Source organism: Sinocyclocheilus anshuiensis, unplaced genomic scaffold, assembly GCF_001515605.1.
Source record: "Sinocyclocheilus anshuiensis isolate Anshui unplaced genomic scaffold, SAMN03320099.WGS_v1.1 scaffold282, whole genome shotgun sequence".
In the NCBI taxonomy this organism is placed as follows: domain Eukaryota; kingdom Metazoa; phylum Chordata; class Actinopteri; order Cypriniformes; family Cyprinidae; genus Sinocyclocheilus; species Sinocyclocheilus anshuiensis.
The window spans coordinates 1471279-1490303 of NW_015544154.1; the positions used below are offsets into that span (position 1 = coordinate 1471279).

Sequence of the window (19025 nt, forward strand, 5' to 3'; positions counted from 1 at the left end):
CACACACACACACACTTAAATCCAACAAAGGTCAAGGCAGATCAACAGTGGCACAAAACTGGATCAGAGAGAAATGAGGACAGTGAAATTACAAAGGCTGCTGAATTTGGCTCGCCACAGCCTCTTTCAATCCTGCCTTTCATTACCACAAACAAGCCTGGCATTTCATTCTTAATCACAATTTGTCTAACAGCATCTGCTGTCTTCAACAGACACAGGCTCGCTGGAATTCAAATCAGTGTGATATTACAGAACGAATCCTCTATGGTTTTCTTCTTCTCAAGTATCTGTGCCAGGAGCGCAGTGATTGTGAAGCATGCTCACAACCATAACTGTCCACCTGCTAAAAACATTAGTATTCATTATCTGACATGAATGCAGACCAAGGGTTCCACACAGAGTAAGAGTCGCCTCATCTTACTAAAAAAAGACCTGAAGGTAAAATTCAAAGTGTGTCTATAATCTATAGGAGGAAAAAAAGTCTGCATTTATTTGATCAAATACAGAGTAAAAACAGTACTACTGTGAAATATTATTGCTGTTTTATAATAATTTTCTATTTTTATAAATGTTTAAATGTAACTTATTCCTGTGATGCCAAAGCTGAATTTTCAACAGAACATTATGTCAGAAATCCTTTATTATGCCGATCTGGTGCACAAGACATTTCTTATTATTATCAATGTTGAAAAGAGTTGTGCTGCTTAATATGTTTGTGGAAACCATAATACAATTATTTAGGATTCTTCGATAAATAAAAAATTCAAAAGAACAGCATTTATTTCCAAAAAGCCTTTATAACATTATACTGCAAATGTCTTTACTGTCACGTTTGATCATTTTATTTCTATATAAAAGTATTAATTTATAAAAAAAAAATAATAATAATGGTGTACATAAAACAGCAATAAACAACTAAATTTGTTCAAAGAAAACAAAAAGAGTAAAAGTGGTTTTGGTCGATTGATCTCACCTTTCTTTGCTGAGGGCTATCCTGGGTGGCTCAAGGTTGGGGTTCTCCAGTGACTCCATCTGTGGGCTGCGTAGGTAGTAATAGAGTGTGTGAAGAGCGTCTGAAGACCAGGATATGGGCTGCAGGCAGAAAGGACGTCCTGGACTAAGACTGGGACTTGCTGAAACTAAACGCTGCATATGGTGCATTGCACGGGAGACCAAGTCACCTGGAGGAGACACACACACATTTGAACTTCAAGCACAAATGATATAAAATATTTCAGATTATCAAATACTTTCTTTCAGGACACATCTAAGTAAATATAGCCTGCAGGAAAAATGAATACCTTTCAAATGAAATGAATGCATGCAATAAATGCCTTTAGCTCTAAAAAACAGACAAACACCAAAATCACAATGTGCTACTGATATAGAAAAGCCATCTGTGTTTCCAGTTCAACCCCATAAACTAAAGCAATAGCTGTGCAGCCAAGCACAATTGTGTTATTTTCTTTTAAAGTGCTGACAACACACAACACAAAGAATATTTCAATACCACAAAATATATCTTCAGACCCATCTGTTTTATGTTCAAACGTGGAAATGGAAGATGATTCGGATAAACTCAAACGTCTAAGGGCTTTATTCTAAATGACTCTGAGGGGCATTAAATCTGCTGTTTTTGCCTCTCAATGCAGAAATCCAGACGCAAGCTGTTCCCCAAAGGAAGAGAAGAGATGATGAGGACAGGCCAAAGACTTACTCCTTAAAGTCAGAGAAGTCTACAGTAAAGACAGTGGACACTGTCCTCCATATGTGAAAAGCATCACAGAGGAAAGAAATGAGACTGAGAGAACACAGCGACAGCGGATATACATCATTTCATCCTTGAATGGAAATTCACTGCTTTTGTACTTAGTTATTGGTGGATAATCTTTAAATAACAGCTAATATGTGAATGAATAATATGGGAAGGAAATAGACATAATGCTCGAGAAAGGTGTGGGAAACAAGTTAAGCAATCAATCACATATGGTCTACATGGTCCTTAATGAACACGTGTGCACCTTAGTTAGCAAATTTATCAAGGGCTGCTTTAGGATTGCTTGAGTGTCTGCAGTCATAAAGCATAAAGAAGGTGCTTTTTACGCCTTTGACCCAAACAGAAGGTGCTCTTGTACCAGCAAAACAACTGCAGGAGTGTTGCTGGTCCCCTAAGGGAGAGCGCGTTTCCCTCTCTGGTGAATGCGAGCAGCATCCCCCCTCCCTCAGGCTGAACTGCGGTCTGCTGCATAAACAAACTGCCCACAGCTCAGGCGCTCACACCCCCCTAGGCCAGCCTGCAATGTCAAGTTGTTAGAAAAATGGCACTTAAAATGTACAGATGTCTCTCTCTGTCTTACCGACATTTAGAAACAATCACGCAAAAACAGCATTTCACTGGACAGTAATAGACTGAGATGAAAAATGGACAACAACAGTGTTTCTACATTAAAGTTTTAACAAGAAGGAGAAAAGAGCCTAATGGGTGACCTAATTCTTAAAGAGAACTGCTGTCTTTTACTAGACTGAGAAAAGCTATTTCACCTTGGTTAATTCACCCAAAAATGAAAACTCTGTCATCAATTACTCACCCTCATCTCGTTCCGAACCCATAACAATTTTGGGTCACACTTTATTTTAAGGTCCAAAACTCGCTATTAACAAACCATTAACTACGACTTTTGCCTCAATAAACTCCTAATTTGCTGCTTATTAATAGTTAGTAAAGTAGTTGTTAAGTTTAGGTATTGGGTAGGATTAGGGATGTAGAACATGGTAATGTAGAATAAATGCTTTTTAAGTAATAAACAGCCAATATGTTAATAACAGACATGCTAATAAGCAACTATTTAATAGTGAGAATTTGTGCTTATACTAAAGTGTTACCCAATGTTGTTCATCTTAAGAACACAAATTAAGATACTTTTTAATATTCTCTCATCCTTTTTGTCTATCCGTTGAAAATTCATGCAATCAAAGCTTTCATGCATTAAAAAGTACAAAAAGATATTGTACAAGTAATCCGTATGAATCAAGGGGTTTAATCCAAGTCTTCTGAAGGGACACAATTGTTTTATATGATGAAGAGATTTAGGCTTGAACTGCTCGATTCAAATGGATTACATTAACAATGAACTTTCTGAAGCATCAAAGTTTTGGTAGTGCAGACTTCCAATCGAGGGACAGAAATCTCTTGGGTTTCATTAAAAATATCTTGAGTGCAAGTCAATATAAATGATCACAGAATTTTTATGTTTTGGGGATGAGTTGTCCTTTTAATCATTTATTAAGAAAAAAAGAATGTTTTATGCTATTTCTTATACAGTAGTTTCATCATGAAGGCCAGATCATGATATAAAAAAAGTGTTTATAAGTTAAGTGTAACATACAGTGCAAACAGTGTAGCACAATACACAAATTAATAACTCTTATGAACCAGATCTTTTTAGAGAATCAATAAAAATACAGCACAACAAGTGTAGTCTGATTCCAGAACCATTGACTCTTATGAGCCGGTTCTTCTTAGTGAATCTAAAACATACTATACAGAGAAACAGTTTAGGTGTATACATGAAATGAATGACTCTTATGGACTGGTTCTATTTAGTGAATCAAAAACACTTAATTATTCTAAATACTAAATGTTCTATCTTTTACAGTTCTAAAAGAACCATCACTGGAACCCTTGAGTTACCAGAACCAGAACTGCAAAATTTCTTATGATTTTCATCCGTGTGGCAACATGCGTTTATTTGATAGCATTTGTTTGTTTAAACTAATAATACGCAATACACTGTCACAGTCTTTCAAAAGGAGATGAAATGGATTGAAAGGGTTGTAACTTACTGAGTTCAGAGAGGCTGCCCACACAGGTGGCTAGCAGGGCCTGCTCCAGCGTCCTGAGCTCCAGCTGTGCGTAGGCATTCTCTCTGCTCTCCACCGCTGAGTTTGGACATTCAGCATATGGGCTGAAATGGGCAGGCAGGGACAGCTCACCTACACATAGAAACACATTTTCAGTCAGAACAAATCATTCGAACTCAAAGCACCATTCAATCCATTAAAATTTGATCAATTTATTATCATATGTGTCTCTAAATGTGAACTCTTGCGTCAATGTTGTGCAACTCTAATAATTATGGGAGGGATGGGGGAAGACATACGGCATCATTCCCATATACAGTATGTGTCTCTGACAGAGATAAGAGGAGGAAGTGTGGTAAGTCATCATTTCCTCTGCTCAGAACACAGCTCTTTCTCCTCGCTTTAGTCTTGTCTTCCTTGCTTAATTATTTATACTTTTTATGCTTATTGCTTTTCTTTTCTCTGATTGTCGATTGTACACCTAAAGAAGATTTTGCTGATTAATTATTAATTATAATGTACAATAAGCATGACTTTTCAGCTATCACTTCTCTTATACTGGTCTGGCACATCATATAGGTTGTCATTTGAAATACATGGCTCTCATCAGAAGGGTGATCTATTTCTTCTCACCACAGCATAAGTATAATTAATAAAGAATATACCAATCCCCACAGAGTTATAAAATATTACCTGTTTTATCTTGAATGCAGAATTGATACCTTGCCAAGCATTCAGAAACAAAGTGCAAAATGATAGTCAGTAAAAATAATGATCAGATCATATGTTTGGCAGCTGCTTTATCAAGCCCAAATGCAGGATGTTTTTTGCTTCCTTTTTATTTGATTTAAAATCCATGCCTTACCCCTGGATCTCTCTTTCACTGGGCATCAGAAGGGGATAAAATGATGGATTTGTGTGTGGATTTTTTTTTTTCATCAAGCTAAATGATAAACCATTCATAAGGTACAGTACACACATTCATCTGTGCCACGATGACTCAAAATATCTGACCAACTGATTTATTGGGGCCATTTTTATAACATCATTGTTACTGAACTGTATTTCTCTTAGAGCTATTTGGGTGAACAAACTCATTGTATAGCCACTTTATGCAGTCGAGTGAACCATGGCTCGCTCGACCACTGCCAATGTATTGTTTTTGCTATGGCAGCAGATTCTCAGCTTAGTGTGCTAGTGCCTACTAAACACAAAAAAAATCTTCAGAGAGCAAACGATAGCAGTTTTCTGAACAATATTCAAAATATTTATAAAAAATATGTTTTGCACTTATGTAGTACTGAGTCTAGTCAGAATATATGTAACTACATGTTTCTAACCACATATGAATATGCCCTCAACTGAGGCAGTCTGGTATAGTTGAGGTTATTTCACATGTGCTACAGATCATATTATTAGCTAATACAGTGCAGCTGAAAACACAGAAATGTCTTTATAGATACCCAAATCTAAGGCAGGTTCGCATGTGTAGGAGCTGCTGTTCAATCTGGGCTCTGCAGCCAGATGGGTTTGTATATGGTACGGGCGAGCCACAGGGTGTGTGATGCAGCTGGTCAGACTGTGGACCCACAGACCCAAACCCCTTTATCCAGGACACACCCGTTCCCTTTTCCACAGCTAGTCATGTCTATACTGGCTGAGGTGAGGCTATGGCATGCGTCATAGCAGCCGCACGCTCCCACAGACACACATACATGCACATACGCTCTCATCTGCTACTAACATTGTGGACTGAGGAAGAGGGGAATGTGTGTGCACTGCCATTATGTGGAGAGAAACTGAGCTCACGCACACCACTGATGGGAGACTGGGAAATCCATACGAATGTGATAGGCCTGACAAGAAGTTGCACTGCCAATGAAAGAGAAGGAGAAAGAGAAGCTCTGGGAGATGTGACAGAAAATACTCTTGAAATGAGACGAGCATATAGAAGCAATATTTACAGAGGGGAATTCAAGAGTACCTGGTCTGCATCTATATAATGGACCTCAACTAAAGTGTTCACGTGCGTACTACAGAAAACCATCATAAAACCAGAAATATGTCTAAACGTAAAATAAAACATTAAATAAATCTTTAATATCAGCCATAGTTCCCAGAAAGAACAATGAGCTTTACTCCATTGCTCTGCAAAGTTAAAATGACCTAACTTTGGCTTTAATACCAGTTCACATTGTTTAACATTAAGATTTATTATCCATTTGTTGTGTTCAATAACTGCCCATTTCTTTCTTTCAAAAATATTCTCCAACAGAGAACAAATCCCTTAAGAAACTGCTGAAAGAAACCTTTCAATTGCAAGCCTGATTGTAACCACGCTAATTTGCATAAATATGAGTGCTCAACCTATTTTGCTTGCCTGATTTAGCTCAGGTAACACGGTGTGAACACAGTGGTCCAGTCACTCTGTCACACGCTCCCACAACACAACCATTCTACACAGGGCACAATGGCACAAGTGTGCTGAAGAGCCAGAGTCAATTGGCCCTTGTGTTACGAGGTGCTGGACTGGAAGTGCATGTTGATTGAGGACATGAGCGCTGACTGCTATCTCTAACTAAAGGGGAGGTGCCCTGTTAGTTGTGTGTGACTGTGTACACGGACCATTTCTGCCATGACTTCCCCTCTCCAGAGGACAGACCACAGACAGAGTGATGATAATAACAACTTCCTGCATCCCGTTCTGCTCCTAATTTAAGACGCAACCCCCAACTCAGTGGAAGAGCTTTGCTTTTACAAATCAAGTCATCAGGCAAATACAAGGTCAAAAGATTTACTTCTTAACAAGCGTGGCCTACTTTTCTTCTCTTTGCTGTTTTCACCTAATAAAAGAGATTGAAGGTAATAAATCTAATATATTTTCAGCATCATGTAACTTTTATTGTAATATGTCATTTAAAGTTTATGCCATATCCAGAAAAAAGAGAACATACTCAATAATATAATTGAAACGGTGGGCAGCTCATAAAGCAGATGGCTCTCCTACTGTGGCAATAGTAACCTGAGTGCAGTAGAACCTTCTAGATCTTCTGTGAATGAGAAGCTCCTGGAGTTTAACAGTCTTCATAATCATAAAGTTATACATCATGCAGATCTTGGCATGGTGCCGCTACTCCAGGTGTTCACATACTCAAATGCAAGAGCGACAACAGTGTTTCACCGGCATGCTACTGCCAAGACACCACTTATTCAGCTCAGCTTCACAGAATATAAAGATGGGTTTTCAATTAGGGAAATTTTGAAAAATGAAACTATTTTACAGCTGCAGTTATTATAAAATATTTGAAAAAACTGCACACATAAGTACCAAGTGACTTGATAATATAAAATAAAGTAGTTTCCTGATTCAACACATTTTGTAAATTAGTACTGGGTCAAGTCACCTTTATTTATATAGCACTTTATACAATACAGATTGTTTTCTTTAAAAATGAGACTAAATCAGTAAAACAGTCAACAGTGTCATTGTTTATAACTTTGTGATGTTCATCAATTATGAAACAAGTTCAATTCTGTAAGCAGCTCTATAGAAGACAACTGGGTTGCTATTCAGCTCAAGTCAGTTCAATGATGATTTAATTCAGTTCAGTAACAGTTTTGATATTTCAAAATTCACCAATTATGAAATGAAACAATTATTTCTACAGAGGACAACAGTGTCTTCATTTAGTTTCGATCTCATCTGATAGCGTCAATGCAGTCAAATCGATAATATTCCTGAATATTAAGTGCATTCCCAAGTGTAAATCCCAACTATTTAGAGGTTTTTCTTTTGAATCATCATAGGGGAAACGCTCCTCTAACTGAAGTATCACCCATTTATGGATAATCTCTGACTGACAGATAGGTTACTCATCACAACCTCTCACTATAGCGTCAATGCAGTCAAATCGATAATATTCCTGAATATTAATATAAGTGTAAATCCCAACTATTTAGAGGTTTTTCTTTTGAATCATCATAGGGGAAACGCTCCTCTAACTGAAGTATCACCCATTTATGGATAATCTCTGACTGACAGATAGGTTACTCATCACAACCTCTCACTTTAGCCTTTTGACATCACTTGCCACCTCAAGCCATAACTAAAACAGAGTGACAGGCAGCCTGGTCTGTATAAGAGCGGCCTGTGTGAGAGCTACAATCTAAAGCCAAGTATTCTCTCTGAAGCCTCATTCTTGTGAAAGATGGGAAAAACAGAACTACAGTAATTCAGCGCTACACAGGATCTCCATCTGCCCGCTTCTCTCACCCATAAACCCCTGAGCCAGTTTCCACCAAGGCAGTAATTTCAATTGCAAAGTATTTTTGTAGCAGTTTTTCAAAACATGCCATGGCTATAAAGTGGATTTCCTGATCTGGGGGTTGAATGGAGGACACAATCTCTTTCTGATGATAGCTTAATTACTTACAGACTATTCACTGGGCTTCGCAGACTAACAGGGTTAACACTGAACAGGACTTTAATGTAATTTAGCTTGTCATACTGCAATATTAATCAAAGTTGGAGGGTTTGGTAAGTATGGGATATGTTGAGGAGAGATGGCATTATAACATTAATCATCCAGAGCTAATCCATAAAACATGATGGGTGTCAAGACTCAAGGCAAACACGTACTACTAAATAAATCACTCTGTGTAATTGATGTGATGACACACACTTGATTAAGTTGCACTCTGTGGTAAAGAATCAACATACATCACTCAAGGAACACAACGTGGATGCTTAATTATCCTCTATTAACCCTTTGAAATGACTTTTCAACAAGGTGTTGATTACATCACATTCAATTCACAGAAGATCCTCAGCTAACAACATTATATTCACCCAAGCTATGAAACGTTAATATAAGATAACACTCCCCTGTTAGAGAGGCTAAAATTGTGTTTGACACCTACTTTAACAGTTAATGGTGGAACAAAGTGGTGTAGAGTAAGTCATGTTAGACTGTATTCTTAACATGACTGATTAGCAGTGATTTTTATGGGCAGTAAGGAGCTTTGGAGAGCCATATGGTGTTCCCTAGTGTAAACTCACTCATGTAAGTGCTTTTTCTGTGCTTTATGAAGAGCTTCAAGGTACATTCTTCTTTGAAAATCAACAGTGTGTAAAACCTTTAGTTTTGCACCTATATTTGGATTAATGAGGTGCTAAAGGGAACAGTTTCTTTCAGTTGCAATCTCTTTACGTGGACAGTGATTCGATGCTTGTAGTAACAAAACTATGAAGCTGCCCCATAAAATGTTTTATGTCATATCATAAAATGCCACATTCCTACATACATTTAGCTCTTGTTTGATGTGAATCAAACTGCAAGTGTTTCCTCTATTAATTTAAGTCAGTATAAAGGTGTAGAACATATCTGCTCATTTTAAACAGATTAATCTGTTTAATTAATCGCAAATCTGGTCAGACCTAAAGGGATAATTCACCTAAAAATGAAAATTCTGTCATCATTTATTCACCCTTATGTCGTTCCAAGCCTGTATGACTTTCTTACTTTTATGGAAACAAGAATAATATATTTTGAGCAACCAGATTTAATGAGAAAATGTATTTTACGAGGTGGTGATTTTGTATGAATTCATACAAAATGTCTCATTGATTTTTGTCCATACAGTGGAAGTCAGTGGTCATCAAAATGGTTTGGTTACCAATGTTCTTCAAATTATCTTCTTTTTATGTTCCACAGAAAAAAGAAAGGCATACAGGTTTGGAATGACGTGAGTAAACGATGACAACATTTCCATTTTGGGGTGAACTATCCCTTTATCATTGGAACAGAAATCAGCAATGGGGATTTTCCTGAACATTGATGAATCTAAAGTCAGTGCAGTGCAACTTCCATTACTAGCCAGCCTGAATTTAGACTAACACCTCTTTGGAACAGATGCTAATGGATCCAAGCAGGCATGCTGGGGAGTTGAGGAAGGTCAACTCACGCATAGAGCAGCTGTCATTACATGCTCTAGGAAGGCACCTTCTCCTCTCCTTATAGAAAGCATTTGTCCACTCTAGGTGCTTGAGGGCCCAAGTGAGACCCTCAAGACGATGTTTATAATAGCACTCAAAGACTGCATGTGCAAACACAGAGCACAGGCCTTGTGTGAAATACTAGCTTTTCTGTAGCGGCTTCTGTACATCTACTGCAGAAAGTGTTTACTTCTAAATATTCCCAGAGGATATTTTGGATTTACGAGAAAATCTTAGTAATAATCTTACTTAAGAAAAAAGTTTCAGCCTTTTAAACACACTTGAGTTTTAAATGACCATGGCTGGGAAATGCTCTAATTTCTGCGGTTTGTAGTCAAGCTAAAAGAAACATGGTCTGTGTGGGCGGAACGTTTTATGAGGATAATTAACCAATGATGATTACAAGGCTCCACACCCAGACCAAAACTCAACACCCCATTCAGTGGGACTGCTCTCACGCTGCACAGAGCCAATCTGATGTGAACTGTGTCTCACCTGCATTCCCTCATTTGACCAGCTCTTTTACGTCCTGTCTGTCATTAAAGTGTGGGCCTCAATTAAATCTATTTATTCAAGGGCCCTATCGCTTTCCTTTCAGAAGAATGACATGTTTCCGTTTGCCATCTTGCACGGCTGAGGCATAATGGCCATTATTAGCTTGTTTATTGTGAAGGCTTGTCTGTGACAGAAGTCGACCTCCACCTAAAATTATATGAATAAAATGATCAAATACAATCAAAAACTGATGGTTCTTTTAGTATACTAGCTTTAAAGCTACAAAAGCTTTAATGCTACAAACATTCTGAAGAGATGCTTGTTTTTAAAAATCTGCAACAACACTCTTGTAAATTCATAAAAATCCAACAAACCATTTTGCTATGTTGACCTAATAATATATTGAAAAAACAAACAAATTCCAATAAGTGGTTATTATGTTTTCTGTATTAAGTGGAGATCTGGCAACCTACAATATCAGTGCACCATAATTCACACTTCTGATGCCATCTGCTCAAGGTGGTCTGTGTGGGCAAATGCATAGAGACCAAAGAACAAGACCACAGCAGCTTTCACAATAGAAAATAGCTGTCATTTAAGTTGAGCAGCACTAAACAAGTCCAGATGTGGCTCTGCTCAACATGTGAGACAAGTGAGATATCCCCTCACTCTCTCTAAATAAAATAACTCCTGGATTTCCTGGATGAATGGAATTAATTAACACACCAATAAGTGTATGCAAATAATATTTTATACAACATATTTCACTCCAAGAGCTGGATGTGTGAAGTGTGCTTCATAGAATGACATGCATGTGACTGCTGATTTTCTAAGCCTCAGTAACACACAGGTCAGCTGTGTCTCAGTATAAGCGTGCAAAACAACTTTACCAGCCATGGGTGATTGAGCACGGGTGCACTGTCACATCACTCATGCTGAGTGTGTACATGTGAATCGGATTAATAGGTTTCTAAGCCTATGCATCCAGAAGGGGTGGCTGAACTACACCTACATTTAAAAAATAAAGGTTCAAAAAGTGGGTTTCGCCATGAACCATTTTGGGTTTCCCAAAGAAACGTTTCAGTGAACAGTTCTTAAAAGAACCATTACTTTCTTAGTGTGAAGAACATTTTAATAATCTAAAGAACCCTTTTCCACTATAAAGAACCTTTTTGTAAAATAGAAAGTTTTCATGGATGTTAAAGGTTCTTCGTGGAACCATAGATGCCAAAGAACTCTTACTTTTCTTCCTGAAAGGCATTAAAAATGAAAACATCACTTACTCCCTTGTCCCCAAGAGACATTCTTTCTGCACATTGCCAAGCAGATCAGCTCCGTACAGGCTGCCCTGTCACAGAGACGATCAACAGACTGATTTAAAACAGACGGAGAGTGTGTGATGGCTTTCCATTCTTCTCACTCTGGCTTCTCTCACTTGTTTCTGCTTATTAAAGTGGATGGCTTAGAGCAGAACAATGGACTTTTTGTGCATTTCTGAAAATGCGTGTGCCCAGTGGGATGTACAGTCACAGCTAAAGCTTATTAATAATGACAACCTACCATTTAATCAGTAAGTTCTGATACAAAGAGAACTGTGGAATTAAGAAAGCAAATACAGACAGGTAGCAAATATAACACAAAGGCTGAAACATTAATGTTTAGCTATAATTTAATCAGTGTTATTTATGACAGTCTGCAATAAAATTGCACAGGATGCACAGGCCTATCACTTGTGCCAAAAATAGGCAAATGTAATTTCACCCGACCAGTTTATTGTATGATACTCCAAAGGCAATGCATCACTGGGCCTTGAGTTGTGGTGCACAATGATCAGACGTGGTGAGACATGCATTTCTGACATTTGCTTATGCATAATTATGCAGAACTGTCATCCCTCTACGACGAGACGAGACGAGATGAAGGTGGAAACGATAATTAGTATTTTCACTGAGACAAAGATCAAGGTGCCTTTCAAAGACTAAGAATCGAATCAAATCACACATTTGTCTCTGTAATAAAAATAATAATGAATACTTTGCTGTATTTTACACACAGAGATCATGTTACATTACAAATGCAATTATTTTGCAGAGCCACTTGTTATTATAAATTAGTGTTTGCTATTGTAATGACTCAAATCACCATGCACAATAAGTGCAACAGAAAAAAATTCAATTACTTGGTTAACTGTTACACACTACACACACTTATATCAAACATTAATGTTTGAAGGCACTCTACATAAATTGCTAAATAAAGACTACAATGGTTGTCCAAATCGTGAACTCTTATTTTTGTGCAACTTACGTTTTTAACACCGAAATCCACGTTTGTGGTGTGACTTTGTACATTAATGTGAAAGTTTCTACAAATAAAACTAACCACAGGCCCTAAATCCATAACCACCGTAGGAAATTCCCGGGAGAACTTAAGTTCTACCAACGCTATATTTTCTGGGTTTAGTGCTACAAACTTAAAATACTCTATATGGACACTATAAAGTTTTAACTATTTTCATAGTGAATAAATTTTCTTACCATTGGCGTTCTTCCCGCAGATGAGATGTTCGTAGTTTTGCACGAGCCCGAATATCTCCGAGTCATTGCTGACGACAGCCTCCAGCGCATCAGCGGTCACTGGAGAGGTGTAGATCCCGCTCTGCGCCGCCAGTACACGGAGCCCAATTTCCTCCGCTAGATTTTCAATGCAAGCGGTCAAACAGATGGCCGCGTACTCGTGAATGCGCACCGAGATGCGAGTGTCCACCATCCATCGGAAAAAACGTCCGACAGACAAACTCAGTGTACAGCGGGAGGACTTGCTCTTGCGCAGGACCTCTCCAGCGCTCATGCTGTACAGTGAGATGGCTCTGACCGCGGCCGAGACGCAGCTTTCCGCTAGCGCCCAGCTCAAGACCAGTCTCATCGCGCTCTGCACCTCGAAACGCGTGCACCTGCTGTGCACGACACTCAGCCGCTGCGCCTCTCTGGAGATCCGCAATAAAGCTCTGCGCATTAGCACCGACAGACTCCTGACGCTCTCTGGAGTGAAAGACAGTCCCTCTCCAGCAACTTTACGCAGGACAACATCGATCTCCTCATCTGTCCAAGGGAACTCTTCTAACTCTGGTAACCTCGGACATTTAGAGAAGATGTCCTCTGGGTCTTCAGGAAGCACCGTGTTCACTGTGTCCCAGCTGTTGTTTCTGCTGTTCATGGAGTCCGGATAGCTCCACCAGTTTCCTCGCTGTGGAGAGCTGATGAGCGCCTGCGAGTTGGACTTGGAGGAGGACAAGCTGAGGGATCTGTAAGAATCACCGGCTCCATATCCAGAGTCCAGAGTCAAATCCTCCAAAGTCTTCATTGTAGTATTGCTCAGGGCTGCCATATCTTTCTATTTTTGTAAGTGGGCTGCTTTATTCCACGTTTTTCTATTTATAGGACTTAACAGGAGGTGGACTCCTTCCTTGGTTAGTAAACACGCAGCGCAAAGACAAACTCCTTGACTTAAGTTAACGCACGCCCATCGTTAAGCACAGCTTTTGGTTTAAAGGTCTGCACTCATTGGCAAGCCAGTGCTGTATGACCCACGCTGGTCAGATAAACTTTTGACAGCTGAAAGTTTCGTCCAATCAGCGCACAGCTTTCTCTCAGCCAATCAGACACGCAGCGCTCGCGCAGTTAAGTGAGGACATATAATAATAGTTCTGACTAGGACAAGAGTTCGGTCATGCCGTAAATTCTGAGTTTTGGTCTTTTAAAGTTTATTCTATCTAAACATAGTCTACCACTAATCTACACCATCTATACCACTAAACTTTAATAATAATTTAAATATATATATAAATGCCATTAATTTGTGCGGGCCATATTGTAATGAATGACCCTGATTAGTACTGGGTTAAAAGGCAATAGCAGCTCACTTAATCAAATTAAGTATGAGCCAGAAAGTGGTATACTAATACTAGAGAGGAGAAATATTCCAGCATCTGTTAGATGCACGAGTATGCCCTCGTGTGGTGGTTAGTAGAAGGATTATGCTGAAATAATTAATATCTGAACAAGATTCATTTTAATGAACTTTATTTATTCTTCAAAATAAGAAATTGTAACAGGGAAAAGTATATACCTAAATCCTCTACAAACAATTTCACAGAAATTATCCCTTCATCAAAACTTCTAACACTCTTTATATTTTGACACCCTCTATTTTAAGTACTTTGATTAAACCTCCGCTATTTTAAACTACTCAGTAAGTTTGAAATAAAGAGACAAACTGCAGACTATTAGACAACCCCCTGTCTTCACATATCTTTTAAATTTTAAGATTGGCAAAGGAGCATTTTAAAATGTCTCTTGTGCATGTGCCTTCAAATATACACTGTTAGCATTTTCCTGGTGTTTTCATAGATTCATATTTTAACCATCAAGTTGAATGAACTTGGCAAAGCCCTTAAGAGAATGTTGTTCATCAAACTCCAAAGCTCACTTCAAACACAGTGTGGCATGCCCATGTTCCCCTGAGTGTCGTCTGGGGCAGAAATGGCCACCACACACACTAAGCCAGCCAGAAACAACAGCAGGGTCCTCTGTGCTCTTCTGTTATCCTTGAGATGGTCTTTTAATGGGAATGTTCCACATGCCCCGTTTGGAGTGGAAATAGTGGTAAAAGTTCCTCAGTCGCAGTCTTTCTACCTCTAGACCGTTCTGTAGAACCCTGAGATAAGATGTGACAGAGGAAGAGAGGCAAAACACGGTAGTTACACCAACACTGAAACACTTGATTGGTTTGATATTAAATTTCACATTCTCTGAATCATAGTTAAGCCACAGCCGTTTGTCACAGGAAAGATCACGGTCTAATCAACTGTCTGACCAAAATGACTTTATATCGAGTTTTGCTTTGTAGGGCAATACATTTGTATCTATGTATTCTGAAATGTATTCAAAAAGAAGAGCTCAAAGATGCAGTTTCCATGTTTAAAAAGGTTCAAAAATATCACACAAAGCTTAACTCTAACTTAACAACAAAATTTTGGTTTACAACAGTTTACTATAAAGGTCACATTTGTTAACATTAGTTAATTACATCTACAATCTATTAACTAATGTTAACAAAGATTTAAAAATACTGTAACAAATGTATTGCTTGTTGTTTATGAATGCATTAACTAACGTTAAGTAATGGGACCTTATCGTACAGTGTTGTACAGTATCGTACAATGACTGTTATTGTCTTCTTGCATCATTGACAAACTATTTTCCTGTTTGACTCTGTAAAGCTGCTTTGACACAACCAGTTTTGTATAAAGCGCTATACAATTAAAGGTGACTTGACTTGACTTGAGTGTTACCAGAAAAAAATTAGCATTCCCAAAAGGAAAGAATGCAGTCACCTGTCCAGCAGCTCCCAATCTTCTCCTCCCCAGCGGTCTTTAAACTCCTCGGTATTCATGCCACCAATTTTATCAAAATCAGACTTATAAATTCCAAACAAGCCAAAGCCATTCACTTCCCAAAAGCCTGCGTGTAAAAATACATCAGAGAAATGTACACCAACAGTGGAGATCTCTCAGTCTCTTAAAAATCTATTCTAAACCAATTTAGCAAAATGTTTTGATGAATTCCACATAAAATTGGAAATAAACCTAGATGCATATACTGTATAAATCAATTGTATTTGTCAATTCATGTGCAGTACACTAAGCGAGGGAAATCACTTCGAAAATGCCAGAGGAGGCTGACAGCCTGATGCATACAGTATTGACCAATCAGAATAAATATGCAAATTGAGTAACATAATTTGTTTTTGTCTAAAATGTGTAAGGAAAATAAGAAAATTAATTAAATTAGCCTCTTTCTGTATAAATAACCAATTACATTCAGATGTAACCTTTAAAACAATCAGCTTTTAATATCACATATCAATGCTGTTTGTGGTAAAATACAATTGGTTAATAAATAAAATGTGGAGATTTTCATATTTATTTCAATACAAGTGAATAAATTTGCTATTAACAGTTTATCTACACGTACAGTATACTACTGTCCAAACATATCAAACTACTATGAAGTTTTTATTTTCGTAATAAATGTATACTATTATTCACCAAGCTGCATTAAAGTGAAAAAGTAAAAAGGAAACTGCTAGACAGTATGTCTAAAAGAGAGTTTAAAACAAACAGGATGTGCAAGAAATAGAATCAGACACATCATGCACAACTGGTGTTTAAACAAATGTGTTTCTACAGTATGCATTTAGCAGCTGTCTCTAAATGTGTCTGTGTATATGTTTTACCATCAGGCTCCAGAGGTGAGCTCCCACAGTCCAGCCTCATGACGATGGGTGCGAAGGCCAGTCTGCCTTCCACACAGTGCTTCCTAATGGTTTCCAGGATATTGTTAGGGAAGTGGATGTGCAAGTCACACAGGAACACTATACTGTGACTGTCCTGGAAATTACATGTTACACCATCACCAGTGTTGCTTTGTGCAACCAACTTTTTGGCAAAAATTTGTAAATTTGACTTTTTAAACTTAAGGCAATGAAATTACATTTTTAGGGAGCACCACAGTAACTTTAAAATATTGTTCTCAAACACTGATCACCCCAAGTATCGTGCATATTTACTATAGAAAAGTAAATTTAAAAACTCAAAAATGAAATGAAAACTCGTGACATGAGAAATGACATGAAAATAAATGCCTAATCTTTTTTTCTTCTCTCACCTCTATGGTGTCTACACCCATCTGTAAACCAGACGACCTCTCGAAGTTCCCTTCACGTCTCAGATACGCATACCTACACACACAGAGCCAAGAACAGGAAAACAAACAGAGAGAAAAAGATTGTTTTCCTCAGGTACAAACAGTATGTGAGCCCAAAAACAGGACTCACGTGAAGGTAGAGCTTCTCATGCAGGAATCCTCCTGCGAAGATGTATGCAAGGACTCTGCTCTGCAGGTGCTTGGCTAAAAGGGGAAAGACACAAAAACTTAGTATTCACCTGGGCACAGTGCTCTCCTTCAGTGCCTGCTCCACATCCATGTCATCACTCTGGAAGTCTACGATGATCACGCTGAAATTCTCATCTTTGGTCTCACGGTGCAGGAGCTCCATATCTGAGATAAACTGCTGCACCCAGCGAGCCTGATTCTTTACTGTCACAGAAGACAAGTCAGATGAGTGGCTATGAATCGGCGATTGCCAAGCTACTCATAAATTAAACTAGTTAAACTGCAGCCAAGCTTAGGGTGCCCATATGTCCTCTTTTTTCCTGGACATGTCATGCCAATATTTCTAAATTGCCTAAAATGTCCGCGTTTTGGCTTTTTTACCCAATTGACGTGCTCTCTACAGCCCTCACACATTATACAGTATGTACACATATTTGCATTGTTTTGATAAATACGCATAAACAGGAATTCATATTAGTTTTAAATACCTGGTACTACAAAGTGTACCATCACATCATGCCTCCATTCTAACATGGATGGCTGGCAGAGCAGGGGTTTGGCCCAGCTGGTGCTCCAGGGTGTGGTGGTGTGTGTTTGGATACTAGAGCCGCTGGGTGGTGGGTTTTTGGAGGGTGTATGGTGGGATGAGGGCAAAGTTCCCTCTCTGCTCTCAATTCCGTCCTCATATCGACTGCGGTGCAACAGCAGATAGATGTAGTCAGACAGGCGCACCACTCTTTTCCCTCCCTCCATCAACAACAGCTCCATCAGATAACGGTTGCCCCTGGCTGAATCTCTCCGCTTCTCTACATTTACAATACGGACCAGAGTGTAGATCCTGATAGAGAGGTAAGAAACAGCGAGAAAAAAAGTTGCTGTAAATAGAGTGCATTTAAATGAGACAATAAGGAATATACATGATAAATATACTTACATAATGTAACACCACGTATCCTGTTTAATCTAGTTGTGTCAGGAGTAATAAAGCTTTCCCATTTGTTATGATAAAACTGCATGAAGCGACCCACTGAGAGACCGCTTACCAGCAGGAGTTTAGACTGTCTCAGTACAAGGTTAGAATTAAAAGATAGCTCTACACTTGAGCTGCAGGCTCAACAGGAAAACCCCACATGTATATTTAAAGGGGTCATATTCATTCCTTTTTTGAATTATTTTTCTTTCACTGAAGTCCATATTATTAGTTGTCTACGCCTAATATATATATATATATTTTTAAATACTGTACATTTTCTGCCTTATCTATAATTATTTATAGTATTAAAAAAGGCTGTTTTTCCTGCTGTGCCTTTAAACCTTACTGTATGTAATCGCTTTCTTTGCATGAGAGAGAGCATTTCCGATTTGTGAACAAATTGTTCTTGGTTGATCCAGTTCACAAAAAACAAACAAACAAACAAACAAAAAATTCCAAATCTTGAGTTCAACTCACTGAGTCATTGATCCAGTCATAGTAGTTAGAGGCCCACTGAAGGTGAAGTATCAACAACTAAAATATCAGCTATATCATACACATATCATATGCAATTACTGTAAGGCTTCAGAAACATATATACAGTACAATGGCCAATTAATATGGTTTCATGGTGAAAAAAAAGATTTTTAAAACTCGAAGGCACTTTTATTTTGAAAGACCAAGTTCATTATTTTGTAATGCACTGACAATATATATATATATATATATATATATATATATATAA

At 38.2% G+C, this 19025-nt stretch overlaps 1 protein-coding gene and 1 pseudogene across 1 annotated transcript in view; both read right to left on the reverse strand.

Annotated features, from left to right (window-relative positions):
- LOC107695373 (ankyrin repeat and BTB/POZ domain-containing protein 2-like) overlaps positions 1 to 13914 on the reverse strand; it is a 22072-nt gene extending 8158 nt beyond the window's left edge. Inside the window, exons 1-3 of the mRNA XM_016495258.1 lie at positions 12889 to 13914; positions 3844 to 3993; positions 974 to 1181 (exon numbers count right to left, since the gene is read on the reverse strand). Of these exons, the coding sequence (XP_016350744.1) occupies positions 974 to 1181; positions 3844 to 3993; positions 12889 to 13738 (1208 nt within the window). The 5' untranslated portion in view covers positions 13739 to 13914. The remainder of the gene's footprint in view (positions 1 to 973; positions 1182 to 3843; positions 3994 to 12888) is intronic.
- A 605-nt stretch (positions 13915 to 14519) lies between these two features.
- Positions 14520 to 19025, reverse strand: part of LOC107695315 (N-acetyl-beta-glucosaminyl-glycoprotein 4-beta-N-acetylgalactosaminyltransferase 1-like) — a 41895-nt pseudogene continuing 37389 nt past the window's right edge.